The 27,359-nt window shown below is 39.0% G+C and overlaps 1 protein-coding gene across 3 annotated transcripts in view; it reads right to left on the minus strand.

The window, feature by feature from the left end:
- The window catches only part of FOXK2 (forkhead box K2), a 46,664-nt gene that overhangs the window by 5,645 nt on the left and 13,660 nt on the right, over positions 1 to 27,359 (minus strand). For 2 of the 3 annotated variants that reach the window (XR_009960305.1, XM_062591573.1), the window contains exons 2-6: positions 8,723 to 8,917; positions 5,647 to 5,794; positions 5,058 to 5,204; positions 1,907 to 2,100; positions 923 to 1,098 (exon numbers count right to left, since the gene is read on the minus strand). Coding sequence is in view for 2 of the 3 variants with exons in the window: in XM_062591573.1 (XP_062447557.1) it covers positions 923 to 1,098; positions 1,907 to 2,100; positions 5,058 to 5,204; positions 5,647 to 5,794; positions 8,723 to 8,917 (860 nt within the window). In the remaining variant the exon portion in view is untranslated. Of the gene's footprint in view, positions 1 to 922; positions 1,099 to 1,906; positions 2,101 to 5,057; positions 5,205 to 5,646; positions 5,795 to 8,722; positions 8,918 to 22,903; positions 23,001 to 27,359 lie in introns of those variants that run through there. The other variant, XM_062591574.1, reaches the window with a different exon arrangement.

A 27,359-nucleotide genomic window follows, 5' to 3' on the forward strand; every position in this document is an offset into this window, starting at 1 on the left:
TTAACAACCTCCTTGACTAATGCCTCAATGGCCCCAAAGATAAAGCTGGACAATAAAGATTAGGATGCACAGCTATTCACTGCCACATTTTTACAATAAATGCTGTATTAGCACAGTAACACCTGTATGCCACTGCCCCCCTGCAAAACTCCTTTTCGCAGATGAAAACTAAGGTGTGCTTCAGGTGTTTGGTGGAGCCTGGATGCATGGAGCATGCCATGGTCCACCTTGCGGCTTCCAAGGCCAGGAAAGCCTGGTCATCACCACTGCTGACCCTGTTTATCTTTGCTGCAGAAAACTCTGGAAATCGAGATGGTCCCTACAATTCTTTGGGGAATATCACCAGAAAATGGATGGGAAAAAAAAAAAAAAAGAAACAGCTAAAGCGAGCAAACAAAGAATTCCCTTTCCCATTAGCCCCTCTTCCCCACTTAGGAAAATTCTTCTCATACAGATTCATTCTTTCCCCCTTCAGCCTTTCAATTCTTTTCATTCCCATACAGATTCATTCTTTCCCCCTTTAGCCTTTCAATTCTTTTCATTCCCAGCTTGGAAAGGATGAAACAATACATACTCCTGTTAAACAAGACATTTGCTTACTCCTGTAACACATGCCCTAATGTTAATTTGTTTTTTCTAAACCCAAAAGAGTCCATTTCCAAAGGAAGTGACAACCGTTACAAGACCACACAGTCCTACCCAGGACAGAAGTACAGTCTCTGCTTTGTAGCAAACACGTAGATAATAAAACCTGCATGTCCGCAGACACTATTTACTGGGCATGGTTCCGTGTTTCTCAATGTTTTGTGCTAAATGTTAAGTATTTACAGGCGTTTTGGTGTACGCATGAAGTCTTGGTACCTTCACCATATTAGCCCTCTCCCACCTCCAACCCTTGAATGCTTCTTCCGGGACTTCTCACCTGGGGCACTCTGTGCAAATCGTGCTTCTTGTATGACTGCTAGTTTTGGCTGGATAGCACTAGGCTCAGGCTCCATTGGGACTGGAGATCCTTCCCTGGACAGGCTCTCAGGGGTCTGGACTCCACTGGAGTGTGCGGACAACACTCCTGAGTGATTAGGAGAGGCTGGGGCACTTCTGCATTTGAAAAGAAAAGCAGCAGCTGATACGTGTTAACTCCCGCACTGTGAAAGAAGAGTGACCTTGCTCTAAAGCGCCCGTCCCACGCGCTGCCCGCAGGGGGGCACCTTTGCCTTCTGGCAAGTGCAGCTGTACTCATCGATACAATTTCTGTTGCCCAAGAACCGAGTTTAAAAGCAAACTTCAGCTCCAGTTAACGGGATGGATGCTTTCTTGGGGAGACTGTCTAAGCAATCTGTGAAACATTACAAACGTTTCTTCTGGTGGGGAAGAATGATGAGCAAATCGCAGCCTAAAGGGCAAGTCAAAAACAAATCTGCACCAGCAGGAAGGCTATAACTCTACATGGTGAACAATTAAAGCCTATGTTATTTCCCCATCGCAAATACCGCTTAAACATTATCAAGCAAAATACATACTTGTCATTTCTAAGTTTAATAAAGAGGTAGCTGATATTTGGTAACATTCTTTGAAAACTGTTTTAAAATGCAGTAGATGGCAGTTAGAAACTAAAATAATTAATTCTGGGGGGAAAGAAAAAAAGAAAGGTAGAGCAAGCCTTGCTTACGTTAACATTTGGACAATTACTTATGCAAATTGAGTCAGTTCATTAACACAAAACTCAAGCAATAAAAACAAGCCTAGCGTATGGGGCAGCCTCCTTGTTAATCATACAGAATTCAAATACCAAGCCTGGACGAAATTACACGACTAAACTTGCAACTGTACCCAAAACTATCAAGTCTGTATCAGCCTGGAGATTAAACAACAGCCATAGTCTTTGTGTTCATCTGTTTTTCCTTACCTAGAAGAGAGTGGTCCCAGAGGGGTTCTAAAGCAAGGTACTCCCCTAGGCCGCCTTTTCCTAAAAGCCTGCTCTATTAATTTGCTTTCAGAGGCAGGGTCTATCCTCCAGAATGAGCCTTTGCCTGGTTCTTCCTGGGAACGCGGTACTTTGATGAAATAACGATTCAGAGAGAGATTGTGACGTATTGAATTCTATGGAACATAAAAAAATATGTAGAATTCATATAACTTTTTCAAGTCAGAATGTGGCCTACCACAGCAGTTTGTGCCGTAGGAGACTCGGGGTTCAGCTCTTTTCATTCCTTAATGCAACAGGGCTCGAGCACTACAAAGGCAGTGCCATAAACCCCAAGAAAAGCCTCTTGCATTTTTCCAGTCTTTCCCAGCAATTAAACAACAGTATGCTAACACGGTAGTAACAGGAGTCCCGTTTAATTCTCTAGCGAGAAACATGGTGATTGCAACAATCTGTTAGAACACTACCCATATTTGAGCATAAAGCAGTGTAAAAACTGAAGAATTAGCAGTCCTTGTAATACCACCCTTCCCCAGGTGTCAAAGAAAACGTCAGATCGTTCCGAGAGGACTACTAAAAGACAGCATATTCTGATTGCAACTTTGCACAATAATCCTCTGTTACAGCTCCATAATACATGAAGAAAAGGTGAAATTACAGGAGTTCCAAATGCAGCTGGACTGTCAGGATTCACCCACGGTCCAGCCTGTCTCAAAGACACTGAGGATTTAGTGCGTCTAGAAAAACAATATATGGCAGCAGGTCCTAATACAGCTCTTCAGTGAGACCTTCCTACTCTGCTCTAGCTTGCGCTTCACTTTATCCTCGTTTTGCTGTAACACACAAAACTCTTTGGCAGAGATGCAGAAAACCACCAGCACTCTAAAGCAAGTTGCTGTACCTATGCTTGGCTTTGTGCACATCCTTTTTTTCCAAATGCATAAATCCAAAATCTTTCTGAGTGTTATCACTGAACCAGAAGAAAGTAAGTTTAAGTATATACATTGAAATTGCTGGTGAGGAGGGAGGGGAAGAGAAGTAGAGAAAAAGCTTTATATTAACAGAAAGTCTTCAAAAATAGCAAAAGCAAAACATGATTCCTTTTTACAAGGCCAGTTTTTTAAACATCCGAGTTCATGACCTTGATGGCAAGTTTGGAAAACTTAAAAGCAATGATAACCATGTATGGTTTCCTAAATGCAAACTGATGAAACCAGAAATGATTTTCCCTGCCAAAAAGCAAAACAGAACTAGAAAGATGCCAAGAACATGTTTATGAATTGTATTTATTCCTCCATATGCTAGAATAAAAGCGTAAATGCAAAAGCGCCTGCTCAAATAAGTCCACCAAGAGGAGTCACATCCTCTACAAAATCAGACTTTTGCATAACAAAGGATATAAACACCTCAGTACTACTTAGGGAGGTACAGGATTTGGGTACTGTGTATATATTCATACTGTATGCTTTGAATAATGCACATATGTAGTCTCAAGTACTATTTAAAGCATCAATCGTGTAAGTTACCCTAACTGTAATCTAATACCTGATCCCTAGAAGCTAGCACAGCTAGTGAGGCCTGTTAGCAGTGAAGCACTACTTTGTATGACCAGTGAGTGAACAGCATCTGATTTTCACCTTTGCAATTGCTTTTACGAATAGATGCTAATTATTCCGGGACATAATGTGTACCTGTGTCTACCACCTAAATATCTAACCCTGATCTAAGGATCAATTTGTGAACTATGTGTTAAACCATGTGCATATATTTGGTTACATGATGCTTATGTAAAGGAGCATTATACGTGCAGATATTTAAGATATTTCACGACAGTAAACAAAAAGCACACAAACATTTTGAAAACTTGTTCCTACTGATAAAAGAGATCTGTTGGTATGACCGCAGCCAGGTTTCTGCATTGCTTGCATGTGAAAGGGGGAAGGGGGCAATTCAGACTACTAGCCACTTCCTAAATACTAGAGCCAGGTCCCTAAACTAGCTAAATCATTGGCAAAAACTTAATAAAAGTGACCTTCCCAGCCAACCTTGGAATGGTTGTAAGAGTGATTCAACTTTCATATAGGCCCTAAGACAAATAAGTGCGCGATTAATATTGAAGATCTCCTCCTCTACCAAGGAGGCCTATATTCTTTGGTCTTCTACTCGTATAGAGAGCAGAGCACTAACACTTCCTCCCTCTTCCCCTCCCCCCAGGCTCTCCAGATTTTACTTCCCTGAAAATAACTTCAGGGCATGCCTCTGCTGTGGAGCCTGACTGTACCGAGCAGCAACCCAGTGAAACTGATACATCATGATGGACAGTGCAGTCTGAACGCCGCGAAAAGCAGCCAGGCCTGCTGCTAACTGCCCTCTCCTGTCCTTTGCGGAGCCTAAAAACAGCAGCAAAGGCACTGAGCCTTTAACACGCGCCCGGAAAGAGTGTGCCAGACTGATTCGCGCTCAGTTAGTCATCCCAGCAAACACTGAAGTTGGTCTCTTTCAAAATAAAAAGAAAGCAGAAATTAATGTTTTCCAGAATTTGAGGTTTGGTCCAACTCAGCAGAAAAATGAGCAAGTTCACAAATAGCCAACGTTGCGCACTCAGAAAAAGGGCACTTAAAGAGCACAAGGTAACAAGGGTAACAAATGCTCGCTCCTTCTCTGAACTGCATTGTCAAGACCACCATTTTCAAATAAATTGGAACTTGTAACATTTTATATCTTAAATTTTACCTCAAGATGAGAATACACATATGCACGCAGTTGTAACTCACAGAACACAACTACATTCCTAGACAGAATATATGTATTCAAATCCACAGTACTAGTTGTGCTTTTCTTCCACAAAAGTCTGCCTGTATCCCTGCTAGAGGTTTAGAGAACATCATTTTATGAATAAAGGAATGTTTCAGGTACAGAATAATTTAAATTCTCTACTCTGTTGGAGATCTTATAATCAGGAAAAAAAAACACACAAATGTTAATGACACACTCATATGACAATTTATATTTAAGAGGGGCTGCTAGGCTAAAACACAAAATAAACTTGTGTGTTTCACATATTGTCAACGACCCTTTATAGCCACCAGCATTACTAACAACTAAAAAAAAACATGCTAGATATCAAATTTACCTGCCAGCCTTTGTCTGCTGTCCTGTAGTACGGATAATTTTTAGTTATGTGCGTATAAATTCCATTTAGTGTAAGCTGCTTATCAGGTGCCATTGTAATTGCTTGTACTATTAACTGTGCATAGGAGTAAGGTGGCTTAGAGTCATCCTATACAAGGGGGGGAAAAAAAAAGTCTGCATCAATAAACTTCAAAGATATACACACCCTTTTGTACATTAAAGTTACAAAACCAGTTAATTTGGCACTATGGACACTCAAAATCTTGAAACAGATGAAGTGGCTGATAAAATTTAGCTCTTCTGATTAGCAGAATGCAAGATAATCATAACATCTGCAGAAACAAACATTAAAGAATGTTAATTTTCAAATCTCTATAAACAACTGTATTACTACAAATGAATACAGACCATGCCCAAAAGGGGGAAAATAGCAAAAGAAATGCCGCATCTAATCACAGAACCCTCTATCTTATTTTTAAAGTCTTTGATGCCAAACAATGCCTTCGTGCAGACAGTTTGACAAACAAAATTCCAAGGTATTACATCCGCTTTAGATTTTATTTAGGATTTTGATTCCAAACGACATTTACCTTTGGGCTATCTCCACCCGATGCTTCCTTGTCGTTTTCTGACTGTGAATTGTCAGCCATTAAATGTAGGTCAGATGGTATTACACGACTCATTTTGTACCCTGAAGAGCCTGCACCACGGGGGCTAGACGGGCAGGAATTTGCAGCACTGTAGAGCATAAAAAGAAGATCCTACTATTTTGTTATACAGTATATCACCACATTATATGTAATCAAAAAGTTCTTTTTTGTGGAAAAGCCCACTACTAGAGCTTCTGGACTGCAGTTAAGTATCTGTCACCATTTCTATTATAAATCCCATTTTCAAAGCAATTCTAACTCATCCACAGGAATTAAAATCACTAGAGGAAGAAACCTGTCAAATGAGACTCGGACATTCCTCCTCGAAGGGAAAAGGACTAACTGATCTACTAGGTTGCATTGCATTTGTACAGAATTTGCCAACAGGAAAGTCCATTTTAACTACTTAAGCCACCACAAATTTTAAGATACTCAATTAAAACAAGAAACAGATCTTGCATGAAATTTCGCCATATGCTTAGATTCAGCCTGCTCAAGAAAGATAATCTATCCTTGGGTGTGTTTGCATGTTTGAGAAAAAGTAACATTATAAGACGTGAGAAAAAGTTTTCCTATTTAAATATAAAACTACACAATTTCAAGCACTTGCATGTGTGTGCATATACAGACACATACATTTGTAACTATAAAAATCAGACATACCTATAAACACGACGCATTAGCATTGACTCATCTAATTTTACCCAATATTAAGTCAACAGAGTAGATACTGGGATACATGGTTACACAGTAAAAGTTACTCCCAAACAAGCAAAAGCTGTGGATTATGATACCTGGTGTTTTGCAACCCATTACATAAAAACAAAGCTAAAATTACATTAAGTTCAGACTGCAACATTTTTCTAATAGTTGCCGCCCTGCCTTCTAGAGTCCACACGACCTACAGCTGAACAAAGATGGCTTTCTTCTACAGTTTCCATTTTGTCAACAGGAAAGGGGCAGTCAGTGCCTGAGGTCTGCCCCCTTGTCCAAAAAGCTTTGGCAGTTCTCTGTAAGGACCTGCATCTCTCAGCAATTTATAATGTAACCAGCTTCAACTCCTTCTTCAGCAATCCCTCCCCCCCCCCAAAAAAAAATGAAAGCAGTGAAGCCTGCTGTGCCCTCTGATCTTTATCTCTGGAGACAATCTTTCAATCACTTGCACTTATGGTTTAAAAAGTCAGTAGATATTAAAATAAAGCTAGAGAATGTTACTCTGCTTTATATAATAAAGCTTTAAGAAATTTAAATCTGCCAAATTTTGCTTGCTCCCTGGCCTGGATATGTTCTTGCAAAGTTAAAGAGTGTGAGTGTGTGTGTGTATTTTTATATAATTTTCATTGTTGGGGTTTTTTATATATATATATATATATACATAAATATATATATATATATACATAAATATATATATAAAAGCACACACACATATATTTATGTGTGTATACACACATATAATAAAAACATAAAACAACAACAGAAAACCCACCCTGAACTCAAGTTTCACATCACCAGAAATACCACACCCATGATTTCTTACTAATGATATACCATACAAGAAACATTCGCTTTCTGAAGTGTTGCATGGAAGAATCCTTGATTAGCGCCAAAACTGTGTATTTTTTTTTTAATATAGGTCACCGCTCTTCTATGTTTTCACATATCAACTGACAACATCCTACTGAGCTCACTTTAGCATATATTGACAAAGCGACACATACGGTGTAATAAAAGCAAGTTTACAAGTCTTCTGCAAAACAGGATGATTTGAAGAGAAACTGTCAAGCTTTGCTCTCAAAATAGATTCAAAACTGTCATCTTTTTTTTTCTTTTTGTAATAAACTATGGCTCAACAGGTGCATGAAAGCCCTGAAGAGAATTACAAAATTCATAGTGAGGCAAAGACTGTGGTGATATACATGATATTATCTGAAACACTATGAGCTGCTCTGTCATTTCTTGGGCAAAATATGTTTCCCCTGAATTTAAGTAAGAAAGCAAACCTGTTATACAGACAAGGCTAGATCTCTTTTCTATTTCCACCGTTTATGTAGATCTCATTAAACAGTATTGAGATCAAGACCTTGACAACCATGAAGAAAGTCAATTATCCTTATATTCAAATTTCATTAAAAAAAAATACATTAAAAAAGAACCCAAGCATATGATCAGTGTTTCACTCAAGTGAAGATACAGGATGTGAGAGAGAGGAACAAAACTTTTAAAAGTCTGTATGTAGTTTTTGAAACATAACTTTCAGTGCCTTTACATAAAATTTTAAAAAAATTTCAGTCAAATAGTTTCTGAGTTTATGAGTTGTGAGAACAGCTAGCTTATGTTTAAGTGATTTTGATCCCCCCAAAAGAAAGGCAGATGACAGCTTCAATTACAACATAAACCAGGATAGCAAGTCACAAACCCAAATTAACTTCCCCTGCAAAAGTTTTCCCTATACTGAACTTCTTGTATTACATTTAATAATTTTCAATAAAACTTCCATTTACTTCCAGCAATGACTAATCAATAACAAATCCCTTTTGGTGTAAGAGATCGTTTTGTTTTCCATTGTAATGACTAATAATTGCTAATAATAATATTGGTTTCTGTTGATGAACTTAAGGATACAGTGGATATCAAAATACTTCAAAACAGTACAATTTATATTTACCTCATTCAAAGTATTCCCATAAGCATTAAAAAGTGGGGGTTTTTTTGTTTTGTTTTTTTTTTTTTTTTAAGACTTTCTAAAGTATCTGGAATTCAAGAAAAATTTACCTTCCTTTGAAGTTCTAGGAGTCAGAATCCTGAGCAAACAGGATTTGTTACACTTTTAACAAATTCAATCTGAATATTAAAGGTTGTTCACGTAACTATCTCACTAGGTAGAAGACCAGTAATTTTCTCCAAGGGTGGTTCCTCTGAGCTCCAACTTAAATGTTGATATATGAGCAAAACACTTGAAATTGATTCATTCTGTAGTCAGATGTTGCGCTGTACCCAACAGGCAGCGCTGAAATACCTGATCGTTCCTGTGGGAGAAGGGAGAGGGCTGATCAGGTGAGCCATGTTGTCTGGAATGTTTATTGTTAAGGGTGAGATCTGGGGTTGCACAGGCTTCACCGGTGACGCTGGAGCCTCCTGTTTCTCTCTCTTCTCATTGGACAGAGCTGTGAACGTTATCTTGATGTTTGTGCTGGGAAACCTGAAAGTACAGCTGAAAAAAAAAAAAAAGGAATATATATAAATGACTTGTTTACCGAAAGCAGCCATTTCTGCATGACTTGCACACGTCACCTAGCCTCCTTTAAAAATAAAAAGCTCTGGTATCTTAGGTAATCAGCTGCACAGACCTGCATTTTACATATCATACAGAAAAATTGATATGACCAAAGATCTCCAAATAAGTGATTTTAAAATTTGGAACAGAAATATAAACCAACTTGTACTTATTTGAAACAAGTGTAGTTTATACTTCATGCACCGTCTCAAAATTCCCTGCGGTTCATCCTGGTCTTGCAACTATCCCTAAAAGATGACACAAGGTCATTGCTTAGTAACAAAGAACAGCTTTTGCAAACGAACTAGTGTACCCCAGTATCAAAATTAATCAGAAACATAATTGTCTGCAGTTCTGAGGCCTACACAGTATCACATACTGGTCTAACTAAAAGGATTCCCCCTCCCCTTCTCTTTTTGTCCCTTCTTAAAATATTCATTTAGTTAAACACTTATCAGTCCTAATTATTAGCATTTACAGGGTATATTGCTGTTGTAGTACTGCATTCGGATATATTCTAGTTTTAACAGTCAGCATCCAATAAAATGCCTGTCTTTATAAATAACCAGTTTCTACACTTCCCCCATTAAATTTAAAGATTGATGATAATCTGAATATTAAGTAAGTAATGTGCAGATTTTTTTTTTTAAGTTTGCAACATAGAATTAATGCACCTTCAAACATTTCCCTTTTCCCATCATTGTATACAAGCATTTAGAAGTCAACCTAATTATACAGAACAGGCTATTTATACCGTCTCAGTAAATAGCTTGAGCAAAGGAACTTAACTTTCTCTCAACAAAAGCATCTATAAAAATACAGTTCAGGTAACTTTACTACCTCCTCTTTCTTAATTAAGCTGCTAGACTCCACTGGTACTAAACCCACAGTTACATTTACATGCCTCTTCCACATGATGAGCAAAGCCTTGCCAATGGCATGCTACCTAGAGCCAAATCTTGGAAAATATTGTTAAAAGTGATTCTTTCAGGCAGATCTAGTTTTATAAAGCAAGACAACAATGGCACTCTGGAACAGGGACAAGAATAAATTTAGCTGTAAGCGCGAGATATGCGGTGTAAACAAAAGTGATCACTGCTCTGAATTAATATATTTTAAGTGAGGCAAGAATCGGAAGGAACACGCAACTGTAGAGTAGCCCTAAAAACATGAAGACTCTTGCATTTTTTTTTCCTTCTTAAAATTAAGCTAAGTGTGTTTTTTAAACACGCAATTGTGGCAGCCTGTGGTTTGCGCTGTGTTTCTTGCCAGGCACACATACTGCACATTTTGGTGATTATTATTTTTTTTTTTCCTACAAGCTCAAGATGGAGAAAAAAGAAAAAGCAGCAGCCATGACCTTCCCTTCCGCTCTCAGTCTTCCTTCTCAGTACAGACTACGTCCGAATTTAACAGGCGACCTATTTCTGAGACACGCTCAAAGCACTAAATTAGGAACAGAATCCACGCCAGAAAACAGCACATGCACTTCAGCAGGAAAGTTAAATAGACCAATTTCTGAGTGTTTTTAATCTTCAGCAACAGCTCACTTCATTCCTTCCCCCTTGTAGGAAGTATTTTTTTTCTCTATATTGCTCCAGCAACGAATGAAAGAGGTCTCAGCCATCTTGCTAATAAAAAGCAAGTGTCTTCTCAATGTTTGAGGTTATCACCCATAACAACAACACTGCTCCTGAAGCACATGCAAAGGCGAGGGTAGCCAAAGACTTCTTTTTTTGCAGAAAGTCTAATCACAAAAAGCACATACAAATCCCTGTGAGGAACTGAGCGGTAACACTCATCTGATGGAGATGAGCTTAGGTTTCAGGACACTCTGCTCTACGTATTGTATGACACTATTCCAAACCTGCAAATTCAACTTCATACCTTCCACACAAAACTTACTGCAACTTAAGAGCAATGCAGAAAAAGCCTGATAAAACTTTAGCCTCACCGGCAAAGGAGCGTCTATGTCTTGCCTAGCCTGCAGGGTCCTACGACAGGCACGTGGTGAGCTTCCCGCCTTCAACATGAGGACCAGAACTATAAAAGCACAGAAAATGTGTATGCTACAAGTACACCAATATCCTTCTGTATAGGTATGTATAATAACTGAGAAAAAAAAAAAAAAAAAAGCCAGGCAATACTGTTAGTTTATGTGGTTTCATGGACTGAGCTTGAAAAGAGGGAGCTGTTGGAAGGCACGTTATCCTTACAGAGCACTGTCTGGTCAGAACATGCAAACACCCCAATTTCCACATTGCTGAAAGACTGCATCCATCAAGGGATTCGAGGGGTGGGGTGGGGGAAATGAACCAACAGATTTGCTGAATGAATTGCACCAATACAAACCTATTACACAATTTCCACAAATCAAACTGAGGAACACGTTTGAGTTTGATCATCATCAAGCGGCGCTGGGCACATTCGTTAACTGCTTAGAGTCATACAATGAGCTACACAAAAAGCAGAGGCCTGCTCACACCGTCAACCTACGGCAGCCTGAGACTGACTTTATTCACCGTTGAAAGTGCTTGCAATAGTGTTATGATGAACGACCACAGGACAGCTGCAATAGCTGCACACATCCATACAACTCATTTTCAAAAAAAAAAAAAAAAAAAAGATAGCGAAATCCGTGACTCCACACCTCCTCTGCTCAACCAAAAAGACAGCATTCAAGATAAGAAACCAAACAGAACCCCCAAGACTGAGCAAACAGATTTCTAAGAGAGGTTTACAGAACATCTGGATGCAGAGTTGCATGATGAAAAGCGCGTCTGTTGGGCATCAAAGTGATGAAAACACATAGTACTATTAAACTGATATACCAACATCGTTTTAGGCATTTTGGGAACAAATACTCACAGCACCACTAATTAAATTATTTCGTATGTTTATTATGAAGAGTACTTCTGTGTTTTCTACAGAGCGTGAAAAAAAGGAGGACAAACAGCGTACAAGCTAAGAAACTGCAGCAGAAGTGACAATTAAAATGCAACTCAAGATCCTACTTTTTCTTTCACAGAAGTTAATTCTGGGTTAACTACTGGAAAAGATGAGAGGGGAAAAACAGACAAGAAGCATCAATAATTTCAAGCTATTCCCAAGAAACATGAACTATTGCTATCTCTCTGGAGACCTGCCTGCCTACGCACTACTACCACTTAAAGAAAAGAGTAGCAGTTCTGCGAAAGGCACATTATCCTTACAGAGCACCGTCTGGTCAGAACGTGCGAATGCCCCGATTTCCATTTATTATTTTTGTAATAATTTTTGCAATTTTGTAAGGTGCCAGGTAACAATCCTGTGGGAAAATGTGCAAAATCTGGTTGCATTTGTCACACTGATATTTCTAATATTTGCTGTCTTTCCTTCTAGCAGTTCTGTCTGTACTGCAGGGGAAAGTTAACTACACACCTGCAATTCTGCTAGATGAAAGTATCAACTGACTGAAAACCAGGAATTCAGTCCTCTCTCAATCTGAGGAGCAAAAACATGAAAATAACAAATCCGTTCCCTCCACCCAAGCCTCACTACGAAAGCCAGTGCTTCAGTATCCCTTGAATTATTCCATTTTAACTGTTCTTCAAAAACTATGACAGAAGACTGGACACAAGTTGCCCTCTGACATTTCTCAAATCAGAACCTCCATATTTTAGATTGAAATAGGTTTGAGGGGTTCGATACTGAGACGTCCCTAAGTCACGGCAGACGCAACTCTGCAGTTCGGGTCTTTTCACAGGACATTTCAGCACCAGTAACTCCACAGATTCCCCCATGTTTCAAACCAGCCCAAAAGCATAACAAGATAACAGCTTTGAAACTTCTCTAGGTTTACTGAAAGCCTGGGAACGCTTCGGCTTTTCACATTAAAAAGATAGCGCAAAAGAACCACCACGTCGGACTTTTGGAGGTTGTTTTCTTGTCAACTTTTGGCTTCAAATACCTTGAATGCAAGCGTTCATCTCAAATAGAAATTAAGGTTACTAACAACACCTGTACCATGAGACAGCCTTTTTCCAACTTTGGTTTTCTTTGACAGCATAGCAGACAACCATGATGCTAATCACACCCCCTTCTCCAACTCTATTTGATTAGTGACCTAAGAAATCACAGAAATCACTGTACCTAAAGATATGGCCTCCCTCCCATGGAAACGGGCCTTCCATAACTACTCCAAATTTTTATATTTACATATAAATTTATTTATTTATTTATTTATAATATTTTATAGATGGCTTTCATCCCTTCTTTTAATTTCTCTTTCCTGCTTAATTCTTGTTTAGGACTTGGGTATCCTCTGCAAATTGCTACAGGTACCTGGGTCTCCTATCCCAGGTCCCCATGGAGCAATGGCAGGGATCCCAGCTCTGCAAGCTGAGAAACTTCAGACAGATTTGTAAATAAGTAAGGACTAAAAGATGACTCCTTATAAAAACAGTTATAAATACTCTGGAGAAAAAACTCAGGAAAAAAAAAACTACAATTACATGTAAATTATTTAGTGTTTGTATAGTCTATGTATTGTGCTATTACAGGCTGAGGAAAGGGGTGTCTTAGAAGAGCTGCTTCCCCTCACAGATCAAAATGACAATCACAAAAATACTATGAAACGGGTGAGAAGAGATGCAACCCCACCCTCTTGGAGATAGCTGAAAGCAGCAGCTTCTGTTACCTTGGAGCAGAGCAGTGATTCCCTCACAAAGGTGAAAGTGGCTCCTGCGCTCGGCCTACTCTTTGCTGCAGGAAACGTAGTTGCACTGTCTAGCTTGAGCAGCTTCCGAACTGTACACCAAAAGGTTTCTGATTATTCAACACTAAGAATACGCATACTAAATTATTCACTTCCACACTTTATTTCAAAGACTTTGGCTTGGGTTTAATTGAGCTGTAAGTCAATACTGCAATATGTTTCCAGAAGAGGATCATCATCTTTAGACCTAAACTGCATCAACGAAAATGACATCTATTACAAAGATGAATTAAATTGCCTCACAGCAGAATCAAAATTTTAAGATAATCTTTATTATTATTACCTCACTGTTAAAAAAAAAAAAAAAAAAAAAAAAAAAAAAAAAAAGGAAAGGAAAGGAAAAAAAAGAAAAAAGAAAAAAAAAAAAGGAGTTTCATACTAACACTGAAGGTAGATTTATAACACTATTCAAAGAGCCACAATATCGAGTAGCCTCTGGTAAACTCTCAGCATTAAATGATTACTAATAAAATATAAGTTATTTGAAAAATATCTATGCAGATTTTTATAGTAAGCATTGCCTTGAGTCTTGAACAGAAATAACTGTTCAGAGATCACTTTACAAAGTCTTTTCTCAGAATTACCAATTTAAAAAAAGTCTTTCTGTAGAAAGCTATCCATAATTCAACCATAAGAAAAATGCTAAGACTACAGAAAAATTTATAATGGATACTCTGAAAATAGGAGATGCAGGATATTACAATAGTAATCACATGAACTGTTTTCTTCTTTTCCTAAGTAGAGAACTTTCTTGATGGGCACTTTAAGATAGCTGCTTTTCCATCTACACGAGGTACAGGCATATGTGCCAGCTGGAAGTTTTAGCTTTAGGAATTGTTACACGTTACATTTATAAAGCTTTCTACATGGTTGGTAATGGGTGGTAGCAGTACATATTTTTTCCCATCGATTCTTAGGAAAAAAGAAAAATCAAAATAAACATACTTCCAGAATTTAAACTAGAAGAACAGAAAGCTCAACTCCTCTACTACCTTTTAAAAAGGAAGTTTTTAAGGCTTTCAATGTGAGAAACTGCCCCAGCAGGGAGGCAGCATTGCTTCCTACAAGTACCTGCACCCACACGCTATTAGAACGGAGTCATCCTCCTCCCTGCCTCTACTGTTTTAAACCAAGTCTTGACTTTGCTAGTTTGCCACAAATTTACAGTCAATTAAGTTTGGCTATTACTACTCAGGATGTTTCTAAAGTTATTCTCAAAGCAACCGCCCTTTAAAAAGGGGCAGTGACTCCTGACCTCAGGCCTGTTTCCCTTCGTTCTCGGCATCCCTCGCTACCAATTTCTGTTGGCTACGGATGGACAGCTGCGAAACACGTCCTCTGTAATCACCTCATCCTCCAAGAGCGCAAGGAGGGAAGGCAAAAACGATAACAACAAAAAACAGATTTTTAAACTAGCAGGCAAACTAGCACTTAGTTTTATTTTTACAATTTTTACGGAGTAAAAGGTCGGAAGCATGAGTGACTCTCTTGCAAGAGATCTGTTAGACATTTCCCCACTCATGTTTCAGCAAGTGCGTAAGAAGGTTGTAGAGCTGCTGGTAGTCATTACAGGAACGGTGCTAACCCATGTGCAGAAGGATCTGGAACGAGCTTGTCAGTGCCAAAAGACGATCTGATGCCGTGAGATTACGGACGGTGATGAGAATATGCCCGAGCTCCAAACATCAAATACAGACCAAGTAATAAACACATGCTCTGGTTTGAAATGGGTGTTTAATTCTTCTTTCACACTCAAAGAGGTAAAATTACCAGAAGCAATGGACACTTAACCCCACGTTACCAGTTTCTCTCAGAAAGGACGTTTAAAAGTCAAGACCAAAAAAGACATGTGCTTAAACTGTGCAACTACAACACATTTTACTGCAAAAGCAATTGATTCTATTAACAATTTAATGTCACTCCCACCCCCTCCCCCATACTATTACACTACAGAATAAGCATTAACAAAAGCGCTATGCTAAATTTTCAAAGGTTCTTGCTCTAGCTGTCAGTCACTTAATCTTCTTTAACTACCAAACCTAGAAATATTGGTATTGATCAGAAAGCAAAAAAAGCTAGAGTACTGCAAATGGGCTCTAGTTAATTAGAAATACATATATCAAAATCATGAATTCCCACTGCACTCTGCTCTTTTCTTACAGGGTAAAATATTTAAAACAGCAAGATTGTGGGGGGGGGGGGGGGAAGAGAAAGTAAAGAAATTCAATACAGTAGCCCTGCACAGGCTGCAGGAACTGAGAAAGAAATTGGCCTGCAGGCAAGAATGTAGGCAGCAGTTACTGTAGAAACCAAGCTCTTCGTTGCTTTTCTCTAAGCAAAAGAAAGACACAAAAGAGCTGGAAAACAGCGATCGATGGGAAGCAGCTTATAAAGCTGCTTGTCACATCTGCTGCAGGAAAACCAGACACTAATTCATTAAAACTGCTCATGTAATGCCTCTGGAATTCGAGGCTCCCCAGCCTGTGAATACAAAAGAAACTCCGCCTATGGAAACCCTGCATTTTCGGGTATTTAGCATCTCCATACACAAAAGCAGTGTGCACAGTCAGGTTGTGTGGTCTCTATCCTGAAGTTTCCTTCTGAACTGGAAAAACAAATTAAGTTTGGCCCAAAACCTAAGGGGTCCTCTCTCTCCGCCAAATTTGAAATGGCCATTGCAAGTCCCAATAGAGCATACATAACTCTATAACACAATAGTTTCCTGTTAAAAAAAAAAAAAAAAAAGAGAGAGAGAGAAAGAAAGAAAAAGAAACAAAACACTTGCAATAGGAAAGTTTTTTTAAAAAAAGGAATGAACAGAATCATTAATTCTTCCTTCCAAATAACTACAGTTAACAGCAGTTTCCCATTACTAAATACGCAAGTTCAAAATTTCACCAGGACAGCAATGATCACTCAAAACCTCTTTTCATATAGTATGAGATCCACAGCCGCGGCTGAGCTGAAGCAGACCAACTAGAGCCACTGTACCGCTCATTACCAGGTCATCCAGGAGGTGCCTGGCATCACCCCTGCCAGCTGAGGGGAACTTGCGGGCGGGTAAAAGGCCATCTGGAAGCAGCTGGATTATAATGGGAATATTCATTGCTAAATACAAGCTATGGGCAAAGCAGACAAAAGTGCTCAAACGCAGGCAGTACTTGGCATTTTGCTGTTCCTTAGGGTTACGGCAGCAGGGGGAAGCATGGTGACCGAGCGCTGTCACAACGCGTTTCAACGCGAGCGGAATCACAGAAAAGCGCCTGCGACTCGCACGGGAGCTGCTGCAGGAACCAAAGGTGAGACCCGGGCTCCGCTGCGCCATCTTGCCAAAGCTCCCCTGTCGTCACAGCTACTCATGGAGGCAAGGCTGAGCGGAAAAGCCTTTATTCCTGAATCAAGGAAGCAAAGTTTACTTTAGACGTGCTTTTCAACCTAGAATGCTGCTTCCAAGAGCAAAGTAGTCTGTTATCTCACCTAGAAAACCATGACTAACACAGGCCATTGAGAAATGAGAAACCTGCTTTCTACCAACTCCTATTTTGAGTAGACAGCTCAGTTAAATCTCCCCCTTAAGTCCACCTGCATGGTCAAAGAACAGAACAGACTTTTTTTCAGACTCTTCTCCAAAAGCCATGGGCATTAACTACATTTTTCAATCACCTGCCTAACGATGCCTGATGTCCTAAAGCAATCTAGCACTTGCTTCGCTTTGGTGATAGTGCCGGGCTAGTTATTTTAAGTAATATTTCTGAGACGAGTCTTTCAACCAACTGTATGCTGCCGGACATTTGGATCTGCTTCCGTTGTTTTTTCTGCTTGCTAATTTCTAAAACTGCTGTAGCGAGGGTGCAGAAAGCCCCTTAGGAATTTCACAGGGGGAGACTGCTCTGCAGTAGAGACAACCTTGCATTCCTCCATCATTTGGGTGGACGCTCAAGGGCCACTCAAGGCTACAGAGTGGCTGAAGCCTACAAAGCAAAGATAAGCTAATTAGACTAATTGACGCTGTCTTTGGTGAATACAGCTCCAGAAGCACGCCTAAGCTATCCTTCTAAGACCACACCAAGCTCTCAAATCAGAGGATATTTTAAGGGGGCAGCAGGAAATCACAGATGGATAAAAACTAATAAAAAATAACAGACATACTTTAACAAGACCGATATTCACAAGCATGGAAATCTGTCCGCAAATTCAAAGAAAACAAACATTATGCTAAACACAAAACTCTTTGTAGAATGTGTGTGTTAACTACCGCCACTGTACAGATAAGGCAACTCAGGCAACACCAACACAGAGAAGCCAAGAGTAATCATAACAAATGTGAAGCATGAGATTAATTTCTCCGAGTATAAACCTGAATGTGCAATAGTCATCTATCTGTATAGCGAATGGAAAACAGCATTCACTACAAGGGCAAAAATCTCAATGAAGGGAGAAGTCTAAAACGGCCTGGAGAAATCATGGTAAGCGATGCTATTCTTCACTGAACTGGAAGAGAGTCTAGGTGTAGTCTTCCACATCATGCACACCTCACTTAGGGAAGATGAAGCCCATTCTGAGTAACACCTACTAAAGGAAGGAAAAATGTAAGTTGAGAAGCACAACTACAAATTAGGAGCTCTCTGGACCAGTAGCTTGAGCTCCAGGGTTTCATGAGATACAGTGATGCAGCAGCTCACCACTGCCAAGCGATGCCTCCCCCACCACTTCTGTGCCCAGCAATGGACTTCCCTGCTTGCCCTGTGCCTGCCACCAGCACCCCTGGTAACTCCAGGGAAGAGATTTATTTACTAATCCAGCAGAAAACTACCTGAGCCAAAACCTAAATGTTTCCTAATATTTTAGAGAGTTTTTGTCAGCTCATAGTCTAACTCCTCTCTAAAAAGGTAAAGCTGTCATTACAGCTTCATTTCAAGGCTGCACTGTACTTCCTACCTAAAAACATAGCGTTCTATTATAAAACTGTTCTGACCACTCTCTTTGAAAAGTTGGAACTACCTAAAATAGAAAATAAGCCTCCAGAAGCTAATAGTCAAAAAGAAGCAAAAAACTCAATCTGTAAGCAAGAATACATGCTTAACCCTTTTCCTCAGAATTTAAGTTTTTCTAACTTCCTCAGGAAAGTAGGTACAGCAGATAAGCATTAATCCCTTCTGGTAATAGTAAGTCAAGCATTCCCTGCAAAAATATTCCTTCTGCTCTAAAACGTACATGTGCTAGAAACTACACTAGGAATCAAACTTGTCTGCATAATGATAATGATCTATCATCTTTCAGTCTGTAACTAATGCATTTGCACGTTCCCATGTACAGCGCTTCCAAGGTCTCATCCATAATCAAATAAATGCATTGCTCTACAGTTCTGTAACATCTTTCATTAGGAAACCCCAAAGTACCGAGCAGCACAACGCATCAGATATAGGGTTCTTTGCAGCCCTACAGCACACCGAAGTTGAGAGCTAGCAGCATTCACATAGAAACAATATATGTAAAAAAAAAAAAAAAAAAAAGTCTGGAAAACTGGCAAAAAGAGATCCAATAGCCCTGAAAAACAGGGAGAAGGGAAGCAGGGAAACAGGAGAGAAAACTTTTTTTTTCTTTTTTTTTTAAACCACAGCCATAACTAAACAATTTCAAAAGGCAAGGCATAGTTCTTGATAAAAAGTGCTAGGAGAGAACACTGTAATTTCATCATCCCCCCCCCCCCACACACACACACATCCTCCACCACTGAAGTATTATCCCCATTTTTAAAAACAGATTAAACAGATTTGTGCCTTGGCCAAGTCATTTTGGCAAGCATGCAGCAGAGTTGGGAACGGAACATATTTTCCCTTAACATTCAATCTTTGTTTAAAGCACCGGATCACCCCTTCTTTTAGGCATCCTTCTACAGTCACTTTAAGAGGCAGAACCAGGTGAAAGCCTCTCACTTCATCAGTAAATTTGAGATGATTTCTTTAACAAGGCTGGAGTTTGTTGCACAGGAGCAGCTGTTTTCGGAGCAACAACAAAAGTAGCTGAAAAGCCTACACTGCAAACAGCAAAACATGCACACAAAAATTATCTTAAGCAATCTTTCACATCCTCCCAAACAGAGCTACAGGAATTTGCATTTCACGAGCACTTTACCACTATAGAATGAAAACGTGACAACAAAGCTGCATGTTGGAGGCATACATTCTAATTAAAATCTCTACAAATACACAGACTGAAGAACTTGAAGGTGTTAATTTATACAGACCTCTCTTCCTATACATCTATTAAGAGCAGGATTTTTTTTATTACTAAACAGAAAAATTCAAACAGCATTCCTATTCATTTAAAAGTAAACAAAAATAAAGCTGAAAAAAATGCTGAAACTTTGTATCCTAATCACTGAAGCTTAGGATAGGGGATGGGGAGGGGAAAGGCTGAAAACTTATATCCTAAGCATTGATAAAATATCTGGGCAATAGAAAAAGGACTAAATTGCTTTCCTTTAAATGAGGCAAAATACTTCCTAAGATGATGAATAGCTGTCAAGTTATTAAGACTTATTTGCCCATGAGCAGAAAAAGCTGCGGAAGTTCCGGTGACACATCGAAGGATATTCTGTGGGAGGGTAATGACAAAACACATGTAGTTTGGTCATGTAAGTCAAACCCAATCCAGGGTTCCCCAATACTAAAACAGCCATAATTTAAGAGTAGTTTCTTCTGGTTTAACTTCAAAATTCCATGATTTCCTTTTTTTTCTTCATTCTGTGACTTAGTTTTTCTTGACCCTTAAATTCCCTAAAAATAGAAGATCAGAAAGGGAGAAAGGCGGGGAGAGAATGTCCGGCCACATAACTCGCTGTTTCAGTATACAAAAGTGGAAGGCAGTGGGGAGTGAAGATGAATGCCAATATAACCATTCAAAATGCTAATACAGCTCCTCAAATCACTCCATGCAATAGTCAAAAAAAGCTAATGCAGAATGTTTTCCTCTGTTGAAGATTCATTTCTGCACTCTCTCAGAGCCTATCGGAAGAGGTAGTACCTACCTGCACATGTATCTCCATTTCTTAATCTAAAATACCAAAGACACCCACCATTTTCAATCTCTGTGCTTTAAACTCTGGCTCCTCTTCGAGGTATGGTAGAGCCAAGCAACTTTGCAGACAGTAAGATCTTGCAGAACAGAAACCAATGACAAGTCCAGTGTTCTCTGCCTCTTGTACAGCCAAACTGATATAGGTATTTAAGTTTATGTAATGTTCCAAAATGCTGAAAAAAGCAAGCTACAGCAATCAACTGCAAAGAGATCCTTGCACAGCTACACAGAAGAACAGGTGGCTTAGCAGCTCCAACAATTTAACTTCTCTCAACGAGCAGAAATTTACAGAGCTGTTCTATATATATATATTAAGCAGCATTTCTTACTGTCACCCCCTCAAAAGAAAAGTGAAGTTTGCTCAGTCAAGCTTCCCCAGCTTATCAGCTGGGCATCGTTCTTCCCTGAACATGACTGTCAGAACAGTCATGTAAAAAAAAATCCTTCCAATCACCATTTAATACAGACTTTTTAATCTGATTTTATCCCCCCACCTGCTGGACATTTCCTGTTTTGGAAGACCTTGACATTTGCTGCTACTACATAATTTCTGCCATGCACAAATAGTTGTAGCTGTAAACATACATACTTTCTGGCACAACAGGAACTGAAATTTTGAAAATAGGATTGTGTATTTGAGAACAATTTCCTCAGTCACGTGATCTCTTCAAAATTCCCCTGCAGAACCCACTACACTTCAAAGCAGAATAAAATGCAAATATTTAAGCAATTTCCACACATACAATACTGTTTAAAAGAACTGCAAACACTAATTTTGACAGTACTTAAATTACCATTGAAAACTAACCTATGTTTAAAAGATTTAGATTTTCAGAGATATACAATGTTGAAATGTTAACCCCTAGCTACAGAAAAGCATCTGGTTTCACAATTTCCATATATATAAGACTTCATTCAATAATAACAAAAAAAAAAAAAAACTTTTTCCAGAAAATATGTATTTTTAATCCATACATTAGTATTGGAAATGCCAGGAAAAAAAAATGTATTTACCACAACATTTAAGGTCAGCCCTAAATTACAGAATCACAGAATGGCTGAGGTTGGAAGGGACCTCTAGAGATCAACTAGTCCAAACCTCCCTGCTCAAGCAAGGTCACCTAGAGCACATTGCACAGGATCACATCCAGGCAGTTCGAAATTAAAATATCTAAAACACGGAAATAGTGACAAACACTAGTTTATATTTGGATCCCACTGTCCTCATTTTGAACTCATATAGCAAAAATTATTTATACAAAACAATCTTAGAAATATCTGGACAAATAAAAGACTAAGTATTTTGACTTTTAAATTCTATAAGAATCAAAGTAAAAATTGAGAAGATAGAAATACGAAGATCTCAAAGACATTTTGAAAACTGTAGATGGCATGTGCACACCCTTGTCCTGTTCCATAATAACACGCACACTTCTCCACTTTACAGAGTACAAAGCCAAGAGAGCTAAAAAGACAACAGATACCTTACAAAATTAAAAACAATGTACATAAAACTACTGTTTTTAAGATCCTTCCCCCCAAAAAATGAAAGAATCATTTCTTCCCCATGTACTACAAGTATAATGTTAACTTTAAGATATAAATTTATTCATCATGGTTTTCAGAAAGAGTCAAGAAGTTTCACTGGATATTTTTAAACTATTATTCTCCTAATCATCATCAAGAATCACATTCTGAAGATCTTAAGAGCACTAATTAGTTCAGTTCTAAAATTGTATCTTACAAACAGTTTTGCTCCCTCCTGAGAAAACAACCATCAGTTTATATAAATTGATACAAGAATTGGTGACTTTTCCCTAAGAACTGTAAAGGCAATGAGACAGGACACCATCACCTGATGCAGAAAGCCTGAAATGCAACCTGAAACTCAAACTTTTTGTCATTGTTCAAAAACCAAAGTACAGAGTCTCCCAGAGACCAGCAGAAACCCATGATCACATATCTTTGGGGGAAGCTGCTGCAAAGAGACTGAAAGAGCTATTCTGTGCTGAAGTGCAAAATGCGGACCTTCTGTCATAGCAACATTTTGGAAACTATTAAAAATAGTGCAAACACAGTTTCATTACTTTTGTTCTTGGAATGCGGGCCCACAGTAGACACTTCTCTTCCTTCTTCTGCAAAGGTGCCTTGATGTCATCTTCAAACAGACCTTTCATACAGACTTCTGCTTCTTGCAGGAGTAGGATCTAAAAAACTCCTTGTTCTTTTGCCTGTGGAGTAGGAGGAAAAGAGGCCAGGGTCTTTTTGACTCAGCTGTGGGGCTTAGGCCCCTCAATGAGCTGGTTCAATTCACTAATGCAGCATCAACTAACTCAGCAAAACACAATTTTAAGAAGGAAAGAGCATTCTCTGAAGCTAGTGAGGAGACCTGTCTCATTAAGGCACCTACTGGGCAGCAGGGGAAGGCCCTGGTCCTGGGGCCAGGACCAAAAACCAGAAAGAGAATGAGCAAGACCACCTTTCAACAGTGGAGAACCTTTAGATCAGCTCAAATGTTCATCAAACTGCAATGTAAGATGGTGTGAAAACACTTTATCAGCCTTATAAATTTCTTCCCATCTGGTAAACCAAAAAAGTGCACTTCTGCCTGGAGATCCGACAGAAGACTAATCCTGAGCCTCTTTCACTCCCTCTCCTTCAAGGGATTGATTTTCAGGCACACCAGTGAACTAATCTGATTGCAGCACACAGGCTGAATGCTAGAGCCAACACAAGAGACAGCAGAGCATGGTTCTTTCAGCTGTAACTCCCAATTAATTGGTTTTAACTGACCCTGAAAACCAAAGGGTTAGTTACAGTTTATCTTCATTGACTGAATCTTACATACAGGTATTCTTAAACCTCAGAAATGGAACTACTCTTCTTATTTTTATAAAGCTATACTATAATATAAATCTGGTGTGAAGATAAAAAAAATCCCTATTAAAATAGGAACAACAGGAAAGATTATTTGAATTACTGCAGATGTAATAAATGCTTGAGAAATAAGTTTTGCCAAGGTACTTAACCTCAGAAACAAAAGCTTTCCATAGCAGCATACCCCATAGCTCAATGCATTACTTCAGCAGAAAGCTGTATTAAAGAAATAATCTATAGCAAGAAGCATACTATGATCAGACATGTTGGCTATAGCACACAGAAGTAATCAGAGCGGATTCATTCTGAAAAGCTCACCAAGTCAAATGCATTTTGCGTGCCAGGCCTGACCCTATTAAGGAGGTAATACTCCCTGAAATGTTATAAAATGGACAGCAAAGATGCATTATATTTTTATGTACATTTAGGCTTTATTTATTGTTGCTCCCCAGACTGCCAACTCAGGCCGGCGTTCACTCAGGCTTCTTTTGCGAGAACCCATGGCACAAAGTTTACGCAACTAAAGGTTCACAAAAATCCGTCAACTTGAGCCACAAACAAAAATTACTTTAAGGATCAGAAAAGGCCTACAGACTATACACTTAACATAATTATTTAAATAAAGATAATAAAGGATGAAGAAAAAAAATCCAATTTCACTGATATTAAACACAACGGTAAAAAAAATGTTACACAGAGAATGGGTAGCACACCTAACTAATGCATACAGACAAATCTCAACAGATTAAATATAAGGTCATTTTATCTCTTGATTTCAAGTTGAAAATAATCAGACTGGTCTCCACACTTTCAGCTAGCACAGGAGATTACAAGGACTGCATCCTGAATAAACTAGCATGAAACATTAAGAGCCATCCTCAAAAGTTTTAGAAATACAGAACAAATAGCAACAGTAGAAAAGAAAGTAAAAGAAATACAAAAGGCTCATTGGTTGACACCATCAGGGTAGAAAAAAAACACTCAAAAATAATCAGCTTTGAACACAAACTAAGTAATTCACGGGCTAGGCTAAGCGGGGGGGCATCTGCCAATCATACGTTCAGCGTATGTTACTGGCACCATTCACCAGTACATTCCCTGTTGCAATAGCTTAAACATTTCAACTTGAAATACGCTGCCTTCAGGGACAACATGATCTGGGCAGCCCTGACGAAACACACACCGCTCAAAATGAATACACGCTAATTTTGGTGTGCAGGTTATTTCTCCGCACTCTGAACAATGCTTTGCTTGGCACCGACTCATTTAAAGTGCTTGTATTAAGTATAACTAGAGATAGCACGTGGCAACTTTTAAAACCAGCAGACTCAGTTTATGTAAGATTGAATAAAATGGCTAGTGCAGTATCGGTGATTCTCAGAGGCAACTGTCTCTTGGATCCACGCTACGGACCGTATGTCCATGCACTCATGCTTCAGAACAGCCGCATCTTTTGATGCTGTGCAATTTTCTCATGTGCTCACAGCCCCAAACACAGCCTCACGCAGCATGACATAACCCACCGCCTGGATGGTTATTAAATGCAACAGTGCGGCTTCAAGATTCCAAAATCCAGAAGATAAGCATTCCGAGCTCAACCCCGCAACTTCAAATAACTACTTGAACAGCCAGCTCTTCCTCCCCACTCTACACAGTCATTTCAATCTCGGCAAAGGCCACCAAGAAAGGTGCTGTTGGTGCTGACACACAGACGTGCCAGCACCGCTGAAGAAATGGTCACCACCTCACTACTGCATGGTAATTTTTGGCCACATCAACACTTTCTGCATTCAGACCAGTGGCTATGATTAGATCTATATACTTCCTTTTAAATACCCATCCTTTAGCATTTGGATTTTACATGCCCTAGAGGGATTTCTCTTTCCTTCATATTTTTATATTAAATCATTACCTGTACAAGTCAAATCCTGTCTCCACTCAGAACACCTTCAGGAGAGTTATTCTAGTGACTTACAAGATGGTGTGAACCATCACAATACGCGTATCTAAGGACCTTCCACATTTAAAAATAAGTCTCCCACACTCAGTGAAAAACTTGATCAGCCCAGCTTCTTGCTCGCACTGTTCAGACACTGTCAGCATGTCCTCCGTCCAGCAGTTTTCTTTCCACAGAACGTTCCTATAAAAAAAAACACAGCGTAGTCATAGATGTTCTCGTCTTTAAATCTCTTGTGGAAAGTGTGAGCAAGCAGCTACTACAAAGACTAAACAGTCAGTAGAACAAAAGTGCATTAGCGTAACACCTCCAGTAGCCAACACTTCCTTAATCAGAGCCCAGGGATCTCCCAAGCTGAAACACAATGTCACTGCAACAGGCTCCCAACTCCCCTGATAATTACCTACACATATCTGGAAGTCATTAACCCTAAACTACTCAGACTTCAAGTTAAGAAATCTAACTGGAAGAACAAGAAAATTATCTAATCCTACTCCTATCGAATGTTCTTTAAAAGACAAAAACCTGTAGACACAATCAATACTTGGGAAATAAAGTGGATGAACTGGTAAAGGTGTTTCTATACAAAAGATAAGGAATCAGAGTAAATATGATGAAATAAATTTTCTCCCAAATCTTCTGCCTTCTCACCACCACCACCCCGCCAACAGAAAGTAACCAGGGCAGCTAATTTCTACATTACCCTCTCCCATGTTCATTTCCACAACTGCAGCTTTTTCCTAAATTTTAAAAACCTTTAGAAAATAACAACTACAGTTCTTGCACTTAATTCTGATTAAATACCAAATCTAATTCTGCTGAGACAACTTTTCTCAGTCTCCTCTCCCTGGTATAACAGAATAATGGTATTATTTCGCCACATGGTCAAAAAAACCCCACACTCTTGCATTACTGCTACTTTGTATTCTAATTAACTACACTTTTAAGATGATGTTCAATTATTTTATGACACCTTTCTCAGCTACAATACAGCTAACACAAAGACCATGCAAACCAGCTTGCTGATACAAATATGACTAATATTTTCTTCAGTTATTACTAAGCCAGAGGAACTTCAAAACACTAACCCCAAACTTAAAACCTGTATTAGAAGCCTATTTTATTTTATCCTTCCAATTGAGAGATGAGTTACTTCCATTCACGTGCTTTTTCTGTTGTTGTGCTTTTTGCATGGTTTGTATCCATAGTAAATAAAAAGAGAATTCTGGATGCCTCTTTCCTTAAAAGCCTTAAAAACACTCATTTGGGTGATAGCCCTAGATAACAGTGAATAAGCTCACTGAAGAATCTTGCATACTTACTAGCCCACAGCAGACCAAACTTATTTATAGCTAAGCAGCTAGCTGGGGTTTGTGATCTCTTCCAGGCTCAACAATCTTCCAACCTCAGAATAACCACACCGTAAAACAAGCGGGGCTATTTCCCTACTGACAGAAAAGTAAACATTTGTGTACTAGGGTGTGCTTGCAGATGGACTGCTCTGGCTGCCTGTACTGCAGCAGCCAGGAAAAAGCTAATCACAACAGGCCAAAATTCAGGAAGAAAATTTAAAATTCTGAAAGGAATCCACCATCAAGGTTTAACTTACATCTTTAAAATACCAAGTCAGGTGGGAGCATCTGAATTCTTCTCCCAGCTGAGGATGAGTTTTCCTATTTCATCTTTCAGGAAGTTCCTCTTAATTCTTA

This window comes from Rhea pennata, chromosome 19 (assembly GCF_028389875.1).
Source record: "Rhea pennata isolate bPtePen1 chromosome 19, bPtePen1.pri, whole genome shotgun sequence".
NCBI classification, from domain to species: Eukaryota; Metazoa; Chordata; class Aves; order Rheiformes; family Rheidae; genus Rhea; species Rhea pennata.